This window comes from Corvus brachyrhynchos, unplaced genomic scaffold (genome assembly GCF_000691975.1).
Source record: "Corvus brachyrhynchos isolate BGI_N302 unplaced genomic scaffold, ASM69197v1 scaffold305, whole genome shotgun sequence".
Taxonomy (NCBI): domain Eukaryota; kingdom Metazoa; phylum Chordata; class Aves; order Passeriformes; family Corvidae; genus Corvus; species Corvus brachyrhynchos.
In genome coordinates, this window is record NW_008239284.1 from 605,883 (window position 1) to 617,873 (window position 11,991).

Genomic DNA, 11,991 nt, shown 5'->3' on the forward strand with positions numbered 1-11,991 from the left:
TGGTGTTCCTTATCCAGGCAGCTCCTCCCTGCCCTTTCCCAGCCAGGCTGGTTGGGTCCCCTTGGGGGTTTGAGACAGCTCAGATGGCACCGAGCTCAAGTGACCCACAGGGACGAGTGTGAAATGTTGGGTCCACCCCCATCCCAGTGGAGCAGGGGCTCTGCTGCCCTGTGTGGGTGATCTCATGGCCTTTCCCTTCCCTCTAGGCTCGGATGGAGGTGGATGCTGATGGGAATGGTGCTAAAATCTTCGCTTACGCATTCGACAAGAACCGGGGCCGGGGCTCAGGCCGCCTCCTGCACGAGCTGCTCTGGTGGGTACTGGAGGGAGAGAAAAGCTAAGGGTTCACCCAGTTTGCTGCCACCAACTCGTGTGGGGTGATTGCTCTGCCTGTAGTAACTTAAGTCCCCTCGGGAGAGTTGGAAACCCAGCACAGGGTGCCCACAGGGCTTTGGTTTGCAGAGTCCTCACACGGCACAGCCTGTGAAACATTCCAGGCAGGGAAAGCAGTGAGAGGTGAGTGTGATTCATGGAGACCCTGCTTACACCTGAGAAATGCTGCTCAAACTTCAGCTGGGGGGAAAAAGAGGGGACCTGCACCATTCAATAGGTGAAGACAAGCCTTTGAAGGTTTGTTGTGGGGTTTTTTGTCCACTGACAATTGGCAGAGCACTGGAGAAAAGGAGCTTCTGATAACTTTAAAGTTTGAGGTGTTTTTTATGGCTTTCTGCAAAACTGCCTGAAGTGATGCTGATGGTTCATCATATCATACCAGCTGCTGCTTCTTATTTTCCATACTGTACAAATCCTTGAAATCCTTCATCGGATTAACATTAAGAATTAGGGGCCAATTTCCTCATTGAGAGCAGCTTACCCTCTGAGCTGATCTATTGCTCTTTCTAGATGTTGATGGGTTTATAGAAAAGGTGGGATCTGCTGAAGAAACCTTAGTTCTTTTAAAATCCTTTTTGGAAAAAGTAAGCATATTTTCTATTCAGTTCCATATCCTTGGAAGTCACAGTGCCCAGGATGCCCTTTATCATTCCAGGTTACCTTTTATTCCCCAGAACCAGGCTCTGCACAAGAGGAAGGAGACAGGAAGACTATCAGACCATTATTATTATTTCCAATCTGCTTATTAAATATGGATTTTAACCTGCATCTGTTAATGTTTAATCTTATTGCACATAGAACTTTTGTTGAAATTATGAAATTGGCTGCAGCATGTGGAGCAAATCACTGACAGCTGCTGCTAACTGTGAACCTCAGACAGTCATAATTATTATCTGTAAGTAGCATTAAACAGCACCTTAAAATGATTCAGGTCAGTTGTTGAAGGCTGTGCAAATGATGACAGCCCAGCTATTTGTTTATGACACAGCCCAGCCATTGCCTCTTCTGGCTTGTTTTACTCAAATTAGGAAGTAATTTGAGCATATTCAGTTAGGAAATTCAAATTGTGTCACTCGAGCATGGGCTGGAGTGAAAAATAAGAGATTTGTGTGTAATGGGGATTTTGGAGAGGCACAGAGGGGGGTGTCAGCTGCCAGGCAAGCAGAGCTGCAGTTCTGGAGTTGCAAAAGCAGATTTTTGGACTAAAAAATATAAAATACCTCTGCTGTTACTGTGAAATCCTTTTGGTCCTGAAGGTGTTTGTGTTGCTGATCTTCAGTTGCAGCCCAAGCACTGCAGGTCCATGGCTGAGTCTCTGGTGACTTTGGCTGCAGGGGCTGTGCAGCTTCTGCCCCAGCTAAACAGAGCAGTTTGGGGGCTGCTCTGAGCACAAACCAGAACTGGAGAGTAGTGGCAGGTCCTTCCCTTGGTGAGGAGGGGCAGTGTTGGGGGTTTGGAGCCTGTGAGAGTCAGGAGAGCTGGGCAGAGCCAGGCAGTGATTGCAGTTCCCAGTGCCAGCCTCACTCCTGGGATGAATGAAGACCAAAGAACATGGATTGCTGCAGGTGTAGGTGTGTAATTCAGTTGTTCTCTGCACATGGACCCCCAAAACCATGAAAACCCAGCCGAGTTGTGTGCCTCTGGTCTAAGATACAGTGAGTGGCATGTGGTAGATACAAGTAAAACAGATCTTTGAATTCTTTTTTCTTTATAAGTTAAGCAGGTTGTTTTGTTCATGTCAGGAGGCCCTTGGGATAGAAAGCCTGGAGCTGCAACAGTGACAGGGACCTTCTCCCAGAGCGCTCCTGCTTGCCCTGTGGAGAGGGAACTGTGGGATCAAAAGGCAACCAAGAGCTGGAAATTCCCCACATAAGCTGCAAAAATTCTTACAGGAGGAACTTCCTGATGGTTCTTCAGCCTCTCTGGTGCTTGCTGTGATTTCCACATGGAGTTTTGGCTCCCTCAGAGCAGGTTTGGATGTCTCTGCAGAAGTCTTATCTCCTCAGCCCATTCCCTGTGGAGCAATCCCAGCTCTCTGTGTTCTGCTGGGTGCAGAGATGTTCCCTGGGGAACAGCAGCAGCAGGGGATTAGTCATAAGTATCACCAACTGCATGTTCAAAAAGACATCCAAGACCTGATTTCTGGGGGTTTTTAGGGTTTTTTTTAGAGCACTTACCATCTTGCTGCCTGTAACAGGCTCAGTTCTGGTTCCTGGTGCCTGGAATTGCTGTGTCTGCACTTGTATTCCAGTCCTGGGTTCTGAGCTGCTGAAATACCAAAAGAGCAGAATCCAGATAATTCCCTGAAAAGTCTTGCTGGAAGGGTTTTGCCTGGCATCTTGCAGGAGCTCAGGAGTGCAGGGAGAGGCAGAAGCTCCAGCCCTGCAGGAGTTTTGGCTGCATTACTGATGTTTCTCTGCTCCTTCTCCAAGGGACAAGGCAGGTTCTCCACAGCCTGTCCTTGCTGCCCAGTTTGGGGTCCCAGTTTGGATGAACTGGGGTGGTCCATGGTTCAGACTGAAGCCTGGGGAGGGGAGTGGGAGGTGCTCATGCATTCAAAGCTTCCTTTGTGATGTGTGCAGAGAAGGGACCACGCTGAATTTGGCATTACCAGTTCTGACACCTCAGTGCAGTGGTGTTCAACACTCACTGCTCACCAGCAAGGCCCAACTTCCACCTTTACTTAGGCTTTTGTCACTTGAGGTCACAGAGAAGCTGCCAGTGATGTAGATCAATGTGGTTTCATACAGGGAGGGAAAGATTGGTGCAGTGTGGGAGGGGATTTGGTCAGAATTTGCTTTTTGGGGTGGTGGGTGCAGATCTGGGCTGTGGAGGAGCAGGGGTAGGTATGTGCCACTCTGCTGTGACTTCCCAGTGTCGGGAGCAATCTCTCATAATCCTCTCTCTTTCCCCAACTCTAGCAGTTTCTAAACTCTCATCCAATCAAATTTAAAAATATTTCTTAACTTAGTCTTGGAATCGCCTTCCTTTCCCCCCCCGCTCAGTTTGTTCTTGCTCTGAACCTCTGTCTCCTCCTCCCAGATTCCTTGCTCCTATCTGTCCCATCTCTCCAGTTGGCACTTTGTCCTAGGCTCATTCTAAGAACCTTCTCTCCTTCTCTGTCTCCATATCTGACTGCTGTGCACCTTCAGCAGTTCACCAGTTCCTGGGCTCCCACTTGGAGCCCTCAGGATTCCTGATTCCCTTTGCCAGACCCTCTGCTGGCCTTCAACAACTGAGAAGTAGCTTTTCTTATAATGGCTTCCCAGTGCCAGAGGGCAGGGCTGGATGGGATATTGGGAAATCCTTCCCTGTGAGGGTGGGCAGGCCCTGGCACAGGGTGCCCAGAGCAGCTGTGGCTGCCCCTGGATCCCTGGCAGTGCCCAAGGCCAGGCTGGACATTGGGGCTTGGAGCAGCCTGGGACAGTGGGAGGTGTCCCTGCCCATGGCAGGGGATGAGCTCAATGTTAAAGTCCCTTCCAGCCCAAATCAAGCTGGGATTCCAGGCTTTCTCCTTTAGGGCACTTCAGCAGACTCCTTGCCATTGTTTGTTTGTTTTTATGTGTGTAGTTTGGTTTCTTCTTCCCCAAAAGAAGGATTTTATTTGTTTTACCTTCAAAGGGAAGAACTTTTCCCCATTCCATGGAGGCCCAGCAGACTCCCTGGGAGGAGGCTCCAGGCTCTGTTCTCGTGCAGGGTGTCCTTGCAGCTCCTTGTGGGAGCTGGAGCACAGTCTGTGTGTAGGTGCTGCTTGTAGCCCTCTCCAAGGGGATTCTGCTCATTAAATTCTAGGAAGTTTTGGGGCAAGAGTTTTTCTTACCCCCAAGGTGTATAACTTATCCATGTCTGTATGGATTTTGATCAGGAAAACAAAATCCTACATTTTTCATTGTAGATCACAGTGAAATGAGTTTTCTGTTCTGCTGGGTGATGCTGAGCTTTGTAAAGGTTAAAATAAGTGGGAATTTTTAAACTCAGGCAAATACCGCTTGAAAATTAAATAAACTGTTTGAGCTGAAATGTTCAGTAAAGGCTGAGCAGGACTCAGTGTCCAGGCTGGGTTTGGGTGAAGCTGTGGGAAGCTGCTGGAAGATCTCCAGGGAGGAGGTGCTGGGTTACCTCTGTGAGTGCTGTCAACTCTGCTTGGCCCTTGTGCTCCTGTGCTGGGAAGTTCCTCATGGCAGAGCAAACACAGGGGCACAGCCTTCTGTCCAAGCCTTGCATTTCAGCTGGGATGGGGATTCCCGCAAGAAGTGGTACAGAAACTTGTCAAACATGAGGGTATTCGACAGAGAACTTTATGAAACAGAGAAAGGAGGGGTGAAAAGGGGAAGGGGGAAAATGGAAACTCTTAGAAGGCAGTAGGGGAGATTCCCCCTTCAGCCATCCTGGCTTAGTCCTGCTCTGGGTTTTGGGCAAGTTTCAGGTGCCTCTTGGTCAATTGTGGAGTCATTTCAGACTTTCAGTGTGTTACACACAATTAGAGTCTGAAAAGCATTTGCATACTTGGTGAAACCTCTGTCCTGTGGCTGCCCAGGGAGGTTCCTTCATAAATAACAAGCTCTGTGGCTCCACACCAGTGCCAAACTTGCACAAATGTGTCTGATAGAATTTCCTATGAAAATAATAAGCCAGCATTGGCACCTTTCAAGGAACACTAATTCCAAGGATCTCTAGCAGTAACTGCAGGAATAGACTCTGGAACTAAGCAATATGCTTAAAATTACTCTATACTCTGAGTGCCTTTTCATTCAACTAATGTATAATTGAAATCACCTGCTGGAAAAAGGGACTTTCTCCTGGGACTTGCCCTGTCTGAAGTAGCCACTGGAGTCTGTTGGCAGCCCAGTGCCAGCAGGTCCCAATCACATTGCCTCTGGAATTGGTGTGATCCTTTGTTTTTTAGCTATTCTTGGTCATCACTGACCTTCAGGTTGGTTTTGTCTCCTGCAGGGAGAGGCACCGGGGAGGGATTGCTCCTGGCTTTCAGGTGGTGCATCTGAACTCGGTGACTGTGGACAACCGCCTGGACAATCTGCGCCTCGTCCCGTGGGGGTGGAAGCCCAAGGCTGAGGAAATCTCTAGCAAACAAAGGTATGGCAGCACCTGGCAGGGGGAATGAAGATCTCTTCAAATGTTGTCTCCTTCCTTTAGTGAGTTTTGCCTTGCCAGAGCCTTTTTGATTTGACCTTGGATGCTTTATACATCGCTCTGTCCGGCGTCCTCACCTGGGGCACAGTCTGTGCTCGCCAGCCCTGCTGTGCAGGGACCATCTCACCCTCGGGGCTGTGCCAGGAGGAGCAGGAACCCTCCCAGCTGAGGGGAGCTTCCCTCAGGGGAAGCTGCACATCTCGCTGCCTTCTGCCTCTCAGACACCGAAATTCCAGTGTGACCTGTGGGAACAGGGAACTGCAAAATGCTCGTGATGGAAGTTGTGGGTTGGGGTTGGACTCACTCAGTGTCAGTCTGGGCTCAGCTTCCAGCACCTCTCACCAGCAGCTTGTGGGAGCTTCCCACGGGCTGGGTTTCACTGATGCTACTCAGCACATCAAACTCTTTGTGCCAGGATGGATCTGGATAATCAGGAATGTGACACAGTGGGAGACCCCAGACTTCACATCACACTCTTCTCCTGAAACACTTGCAGTACCTTTAGGATGGGGATGTTGGGAGCTGCTTAAACTGATTTTGAGAAGTTGTAGTGAATTACAAATGCTCTGTGTGATTTTGGGGGTTCAAGAGCAAGGAACAGACTTCAAGCCAGAAATAAATTTTGACTTGGTGTGAATAATTTTGCACAGAAATAGTTTTGCTTGGTAGAAATGTTTCTTGATTGATACTTTTAAACTTCTGAGTTTTGCACTTGGGCTAAAATAACCCTAAAAATACCCAATATATGAGCAGTATGTGCAGTGTGAGGCTAAATACAATGTTAACCTTATTTATTAATAAATTTGGAATCAGTTTCTCTGTATGATTATTATGAATTGATGTACCAAATTGGTACTTGTTGTTTTTTTTTTTCCAGGGAACAAAGTCTGTACTGGCTGGCAATCCAACAGCTTCCTACAGACCCCATAGAAGAGCAGTTTCCTGTCCTGAATGTAACCAGATATTACAACGCTAACGGGGATGTTGTGGAGGAGGAAGAGAACTCCTGCACTTACTATGAATGTCACTACCCTCCCTGCACAATGATTGAAAAACAGGTGGGTTCAGAGAGCTGGGAGTGAGCATGGAGTGCCTTGGGCTAATGGGGTGTCCAGGGATTTATTTGTTATTTAAAATGCAGAGCTTTACGTGAGCCATTCAGTGGCTAAAACCAGTAATTTTCTTCTACTCAGGTTTTCTTTGGCCTGAACCTCCAGACCCTGTGATAATTTTCAGCTGGAGGGAACATGGGTTTGATTGGAGCAGTGGATGTTACTGGGCTGCTGGGAGGAGGGTGATTTCTGCAGAGTGCACAAAAAGCCAGGTGGAAGCTTTCCTCCAGGGAGCAGAGCTGGGATGAGTGAGCAGCTGTGTGAGGCAACAGGAAGCATTGTAAGAGGGTTTGGGCAGTCATGGAATCAAAAAATAACCTGGTTACCATTTCCTGAGCAGAAGGTGAATTGGAGTGGCCTTCATTCAGGGCAGAGCTGGGAGGAAAGGTTCTGCTGGAGGAAGATAAAGCAACATCAGGAGTGAGAGAATGGGCTGTGCCTCTGTCACACAGATGCCTTATCTATAAAGGGCTTGTGAGAGCAGATGCTGAGCGGGCTAAACCCGTTGTGTTCCACTTCCTGCTTTGGGGAAGGGAATGTTTGCAAAAATGATCTTAAATGCCCTGTATTTGAAGCAGAGGGAGCTCTGCCTTTAATTTGGGCCTGTGCCCAAAAGCTCCCTGGATAACAGTAACTTTGGCAGTGGCTGAGCTTGTGCAGCCCTCCTGATACTTTCTGAATTTCAGGTGTTTGTAGTTGAAAACAGAACTTAAGTTGACAAAATGGCAGCACTGTGACAACAAACGTGCAATGCTCCAATATTTTGTCTATTAAGCCCATTTTATAAGAGCAACTGTAAAACCACTGAAATTGCTTCAAACCCCTTTGATTCTCTGATACTCATGGTGGATGTTGTGTTTCATAGAATCCCAGAATGCCAGCCTGGTTTAGGTTGGAAGGGACCTTAAAATTCCTCTCATTCCACGGGTAGGGACACCTTCCCCTATCCCAGGTTGCTCCAAGCCCTGTCCAGCCTGGCCTTGGACACTTCCAGTGATCCAGGGGCAGCCCCAGCTGCTCTGGGCACCCTGTGGCAGGGCCTCACAGAGAACAGTTTCTTCCCAATATCCCATCTATCCCTGCCCTCCTTCAGCTTAAGGCTGTTTATCCTTGTCCCGTCACCTGTGTGTGACAGGCGTGCAAGACCCGATCATGGAGCTCCTTGGGAATGCTGTTGGGTTCTCTTGGGAATGCTGTTGGGGTGCCCCTCGGGAGCGATGTTGAGGTTCTCCTGGGCCCTGAGCAGCCCCTCTAATGCCATCTTTTGTCCCCAGTTACGTGAATTCAACATCTGTGGCCGCTGCCAGGTGGCGCGGTACTGCGGCTCGCAGTGCCAGCAGAAGGACTGGCCTGCTCACAAGAAACACTGTCGGGAGAAGAAAAGGACCTTCCAGCAGGAGCTCGGACCAGAACGATGACCGGGTGGCAGAGGCCTCTCAGCAGCAGGATTCCTTCCCAAAGGCATTGGACTCTTGCTTTTGCACAGTATGACAGACTGCTTATTGAAGCCAGAGGCACTGAAGAAAAACCCTGTGATGCTTGAGCAGAACGGCTGACTGGACTAAGCCAGCTCTGACTGGTGCTGTGGAAAGGGATCGGGTCTGCCCTTCCAGTATTATATTCTCAAGCAAAAAGACTACTGTGGAGGCTCCAGGCAGGAAGCTTCTCATTATTTATATGTTAATACGTTTGTAAACTCATGTACAGTTTTTGTTAGGAATTCTTGATAGCACTCATTAACTGTAATGTTCAGATGAGAACATGTTGTTGGCCTAAAAGTTTAAAAAAAGCAAAACAAAACAAAAAAAAAAAAGAAAAAAAGTCATGTAGCAAAAGCTTTTCCTCCCATGTGGCAGAAGTGTCTGTGGCAGTGCCAAGGCCGGCGGGGCAGGCTCCGGCATCAGCACTAACTCTGGAGAACTCTGCATGGAAGCTCTATTTAAAAGAAAATACAAACAAAAAAAAGAGCAAACAAAGTAAAGGTTGGAATGAATCCATGTCTGCTCTCTGGCTTTTTCCCCTTCCCTTCCAGCTGCCTTCAGAGCTCAGTCACCCCTGGATGCTGGAAGTGCCTGCAGGGTAGGAGCAGTGCCCCAGGAGCTGGCATGGGCTGTAGGGACCCTCTGGGATCTGTGTCCAGGCACTGCAGCCAGGGCTGCCTCGGAGGGGCTGCTGGAGATGGGCCTTAGAGCAGCCAGGATTTTTAGGAAGCTGGCTCAGCTTTCTGTTCCAAAGCCCTTGTACAGAAGGCAGTGGTAGGGGAGCTCAGGTAGCAGCTGTGTGTGGATGTGGTTGCCCCTCGTGGCTTCCCCGTAGCATAGCAAACACTCCAGTCATGTGCAGAGATGTTTAAATATCTAATACTGGGTAATTTGAATTATTTATTCACTTTTTTTAAGAGTTGTCATTAATTCAAGAATTACTTTTTGACTTTTTTTTATGTAGTAACAAAGTAGAATGGGAGGAAGATTTCCCTTGCAGAGCACATGCCTATTTTTCTTTTCATGAATAACCATTTTCTTTTTCATTTTTGCCTTAGAAGTGTAAGGAACATCAGTTGAGTTTCCTGAAGAACTAAATGGATAATTTAGTGCCAGGTGTTAGTCTTGCTTCACAGTAGAAGAATGTGAGCTGCTGAGTGCTTAATTCAGAGCCTTTCTTGGAGTGCTTTGTGAAAATTTTTTTGTAAAAGCCGTTTAGAATTTTGATTTTTCAATCAGGATTCACTTTGCCACTTCATGTTGCAATGTTGGTCTTGCTTGTATTCAATTTGTTAGAAAATTGATCTGCTGTGGACTTCCAATATTATATTCTGTTTCTAATATCTGCACAGGAAGTTCTGAATTATTAATATTTGGGTGGGTTTTCATCCTTTGGCTTTAAGCACCTTGGGAAATAGCGAAGAACTTCTGAAACTTCCTGCTGGAAGTTCACTTGAAGGCACTTGGTCAAGTTGCCACTCTTAAGCCATGGTTGTACTGTAATTTTTCTGTTCAGGCAGCCCAAAATGCCCTTCAGTGTGAAAAAACCAAGCGGGACCTAATCACATTTTCCTGTAATGGGTAATTCCTTTTTTAAAAGGAAACATTTAATTCTTTCCTTGAAATGAACTGCACATTTTTTGATTAATATAAAATGGGACATAAGGAATATTTTTTTATTATTATTTGGGGTAATCCATTGAACAGGGCAGAAGTATTGATTTTTTTTTTCCTTGCCTGTTTAAAAGGCTGCAATTTGTCCTGCCAATTTTCCATTTTATTACCAGGAATCATGTTTGTCAAAACAAAGTGCAGTCTTAGAGCCCTTAAACACTTGAGCAGCACCGAGCAGGGAGGAGTTGGTGCTGATGTTTGTAATGCTGCTGCAGTGAGGACAAGGACAGGCTGCAGACCAAGGCCTGGTGGGGCAATGGGGAAATTCCCCTGAGGGAATGAGGGAAAGGTGGGACAGAGCCAGGATGGAAGGTGCTTGGGGAAATCCTGATCCCAGGGAATGTGGGAGGGAAAGGGATGGGAGGATGGGGTGCAGCAGGTGGGGAGGAGAGATGCTCACAGGGTTAAAGGGCTGTGAGACCAACGCAAGTGGAAAGAAACTGCCCAGGTTCTGACCTAGCTGAAAGACCAGAATGCTTATGGGTGGCATGGAGACGGTGTAAGACACCACATGGACCAGGAGCAAAGCTTCACCACCCAGCAAAACAGCACTGAGGGCAAAAGGGGGCTGGTGGGATTAAATGGGGGCATGTGGGATACTCAGAGTAAGAAGAAATCCTTTGTAAACTGAACTGTGTTCAAATGTAAGAGATGGAAAGAATAACATTTGGCAGGTGAAATGCAGAAAAAGCAAAAGCAAACAAACCAACCCAGCAAAATAATGCAAAGAGAAAGGGAATAGGAAGAATGTTCAAGTCATAAAATGTGCATGAGTAGTTTTGAAAACACCAGGAGCAGGGGGACTGCTGGAGTCAGCAGAGACTGATGCACAGCAAAGGGACGGGCTGACCTGAAGATGAAAGTGTCAGCAGAGGAAAATCCAGTGAATTGTTTGCATATGTGTTCCATGTGAAAGAGCTGGTGGAGTTCACACAGGAATACTTCCATATGGAGAGCTCCACAGCGAATCTGTTCACAACAGAAGTGCTTTTAGGAGAGATTAAAGTTCAGCTGAAATGAGCAGCAACAAGTTGCCAGGACCAGACGGTGCCACCTACGGCTCTGAGGGAGCTCAGGGATGAATAAGCCGAGCTCCCAGCTGGGATGGTGACCTCTCCCTTGGTACAATGTCACAGCAAATGTCACAGCAGCTTCTGGGAGGAATTTCAAACTACAGCCACCTGCACTCCGCAAACTCATGGACGCTGTGATGCAGCACCAGTGGCTGAATACCAGGGAGGAGTCAGGGTGGGTTTTGTACAGGGAAATCAGTGCTTCAAAACTCTACTGAACTGCTTCAATTCCAGGCATCAACAAGCAGGGAAAAGGGGATTTGGTTGGGACAATCTGAACGTCCAAAATGCACTTAATGATGACTTTGCTCAAGGTACTTAAGGAAAAAAAGCTGCTGGTCAAAAAGGGAAATGTCACATAGACAACTGTTTAAAAGACACGAAAGGAAGGGTAGAAGGGAGGGTTATTTTGTTGGTGGGAAATAAACAGATGCATGCCCAATAGATAAAAAAAATCATTTAGAAAAAAGGTAATGAATAATGAAGCTGACAACATCCACTGATGAAGTTATTCAGTGTAATAATATAAAAGGCTGAGTGAATTGCAGAAGGATGTTATGAGAGAGCGGGAGATGAAGTTCAGTGTCAATAAAATGTAGGGTTGGTTACGGGAAAACACCAAACGGCGAGGCCTTGACTGTTGTCTCTCAGCAGCGAGACCTTCGGCTCTGCAGGATTTCCGCTTGCGGAACAGCGGCAACCCAGGAGCGGCACCGCGGGGGGAATGGGTGCGGGATGCATCCCGAGTGTGCAGGACTCGCCCTCCGACTGGGAAAGGACTGAGGGGAAAGGGAAAGCCTCAGGCCAGGGACCAGGATCGCTCCGAGGTCCGGAGCAGCTTCTGCGCAGGAACAGCGCTGTCAGCCCGTGTCTCCCCGGGAAGCGCCGGGGTGGGGAAGGTCTCTAAGCGAGGCGCCGGGAAGATGCCGAAGGAAGGCTGAGCCCGGTTTTCTCTCCTGAGCAGCTGCCGGGTTCAGGGCAGGGTCCTTCACCGGGCGGGCGCTGGAGACGCAGCTCTTTCCCCCGGGAAGGACGCGCTGGGAGGGGGCGCGGACAAGCGGGCGGAACCCCCCGAGCCCCGGCGTGCGCGGACTGCCCGGCCGGGGG

The 11,991-nt window shown here is 48.1% G+C and overlaps 2 protein-coding genes across 2 annotated transcripts in view; both read left to right on the forward strand.

Annotated features, from left to right (window-relative positions):
* The window catches only part of ZMYND19 (zinc finger MYND-type containing 19), a 10,594-nt gene extending 1,108 nt beyond the window's left edge, over window positions 1-9,486 (forward strand). Inside the window, exons 2-5 of the mRNA XM_008638310.2 lie at window positions 207-313; window positions 5,347-5,487; window positions 6,422-6,602; window positions 7,931-9,486. Coding sequence (XP_008636532.1) covers window positions 213-313; window positions 5,347-5,487; window positions 6,422-6,602; window positions 7,931-8,074 — 567 coding nt within the window. The 5' untranslated portion in view covers window positions 207-212 and the 3' untranslated portion in view covers window positions 8,075-9,486. The remainder of the gene's footprint in view (window positions 1-206; window positions 314-5,346; window positions 5,488-6,421; window positions 6,603-7,930) is intronic.
* A 914-nt stretch (window positions 9,487-10,400) lies between these two features.
* The window catches only part of DPH7 (diphthamide biosynthesis 7), a 10,321-nt gene continuing 8,730 nt past the window's right edge, over window positions 10,401-11,991 (forward strand). The window contains exon 1 of the mRNA XM_017740279.1: window positions 10,401-10,416. Coding sequence (XP_017595768.1) covers window positions 10,401-10,416 — 16 coding nt within the window. The remainder of the gene's footprint in view (window positions 10,417-11,991) is intronic.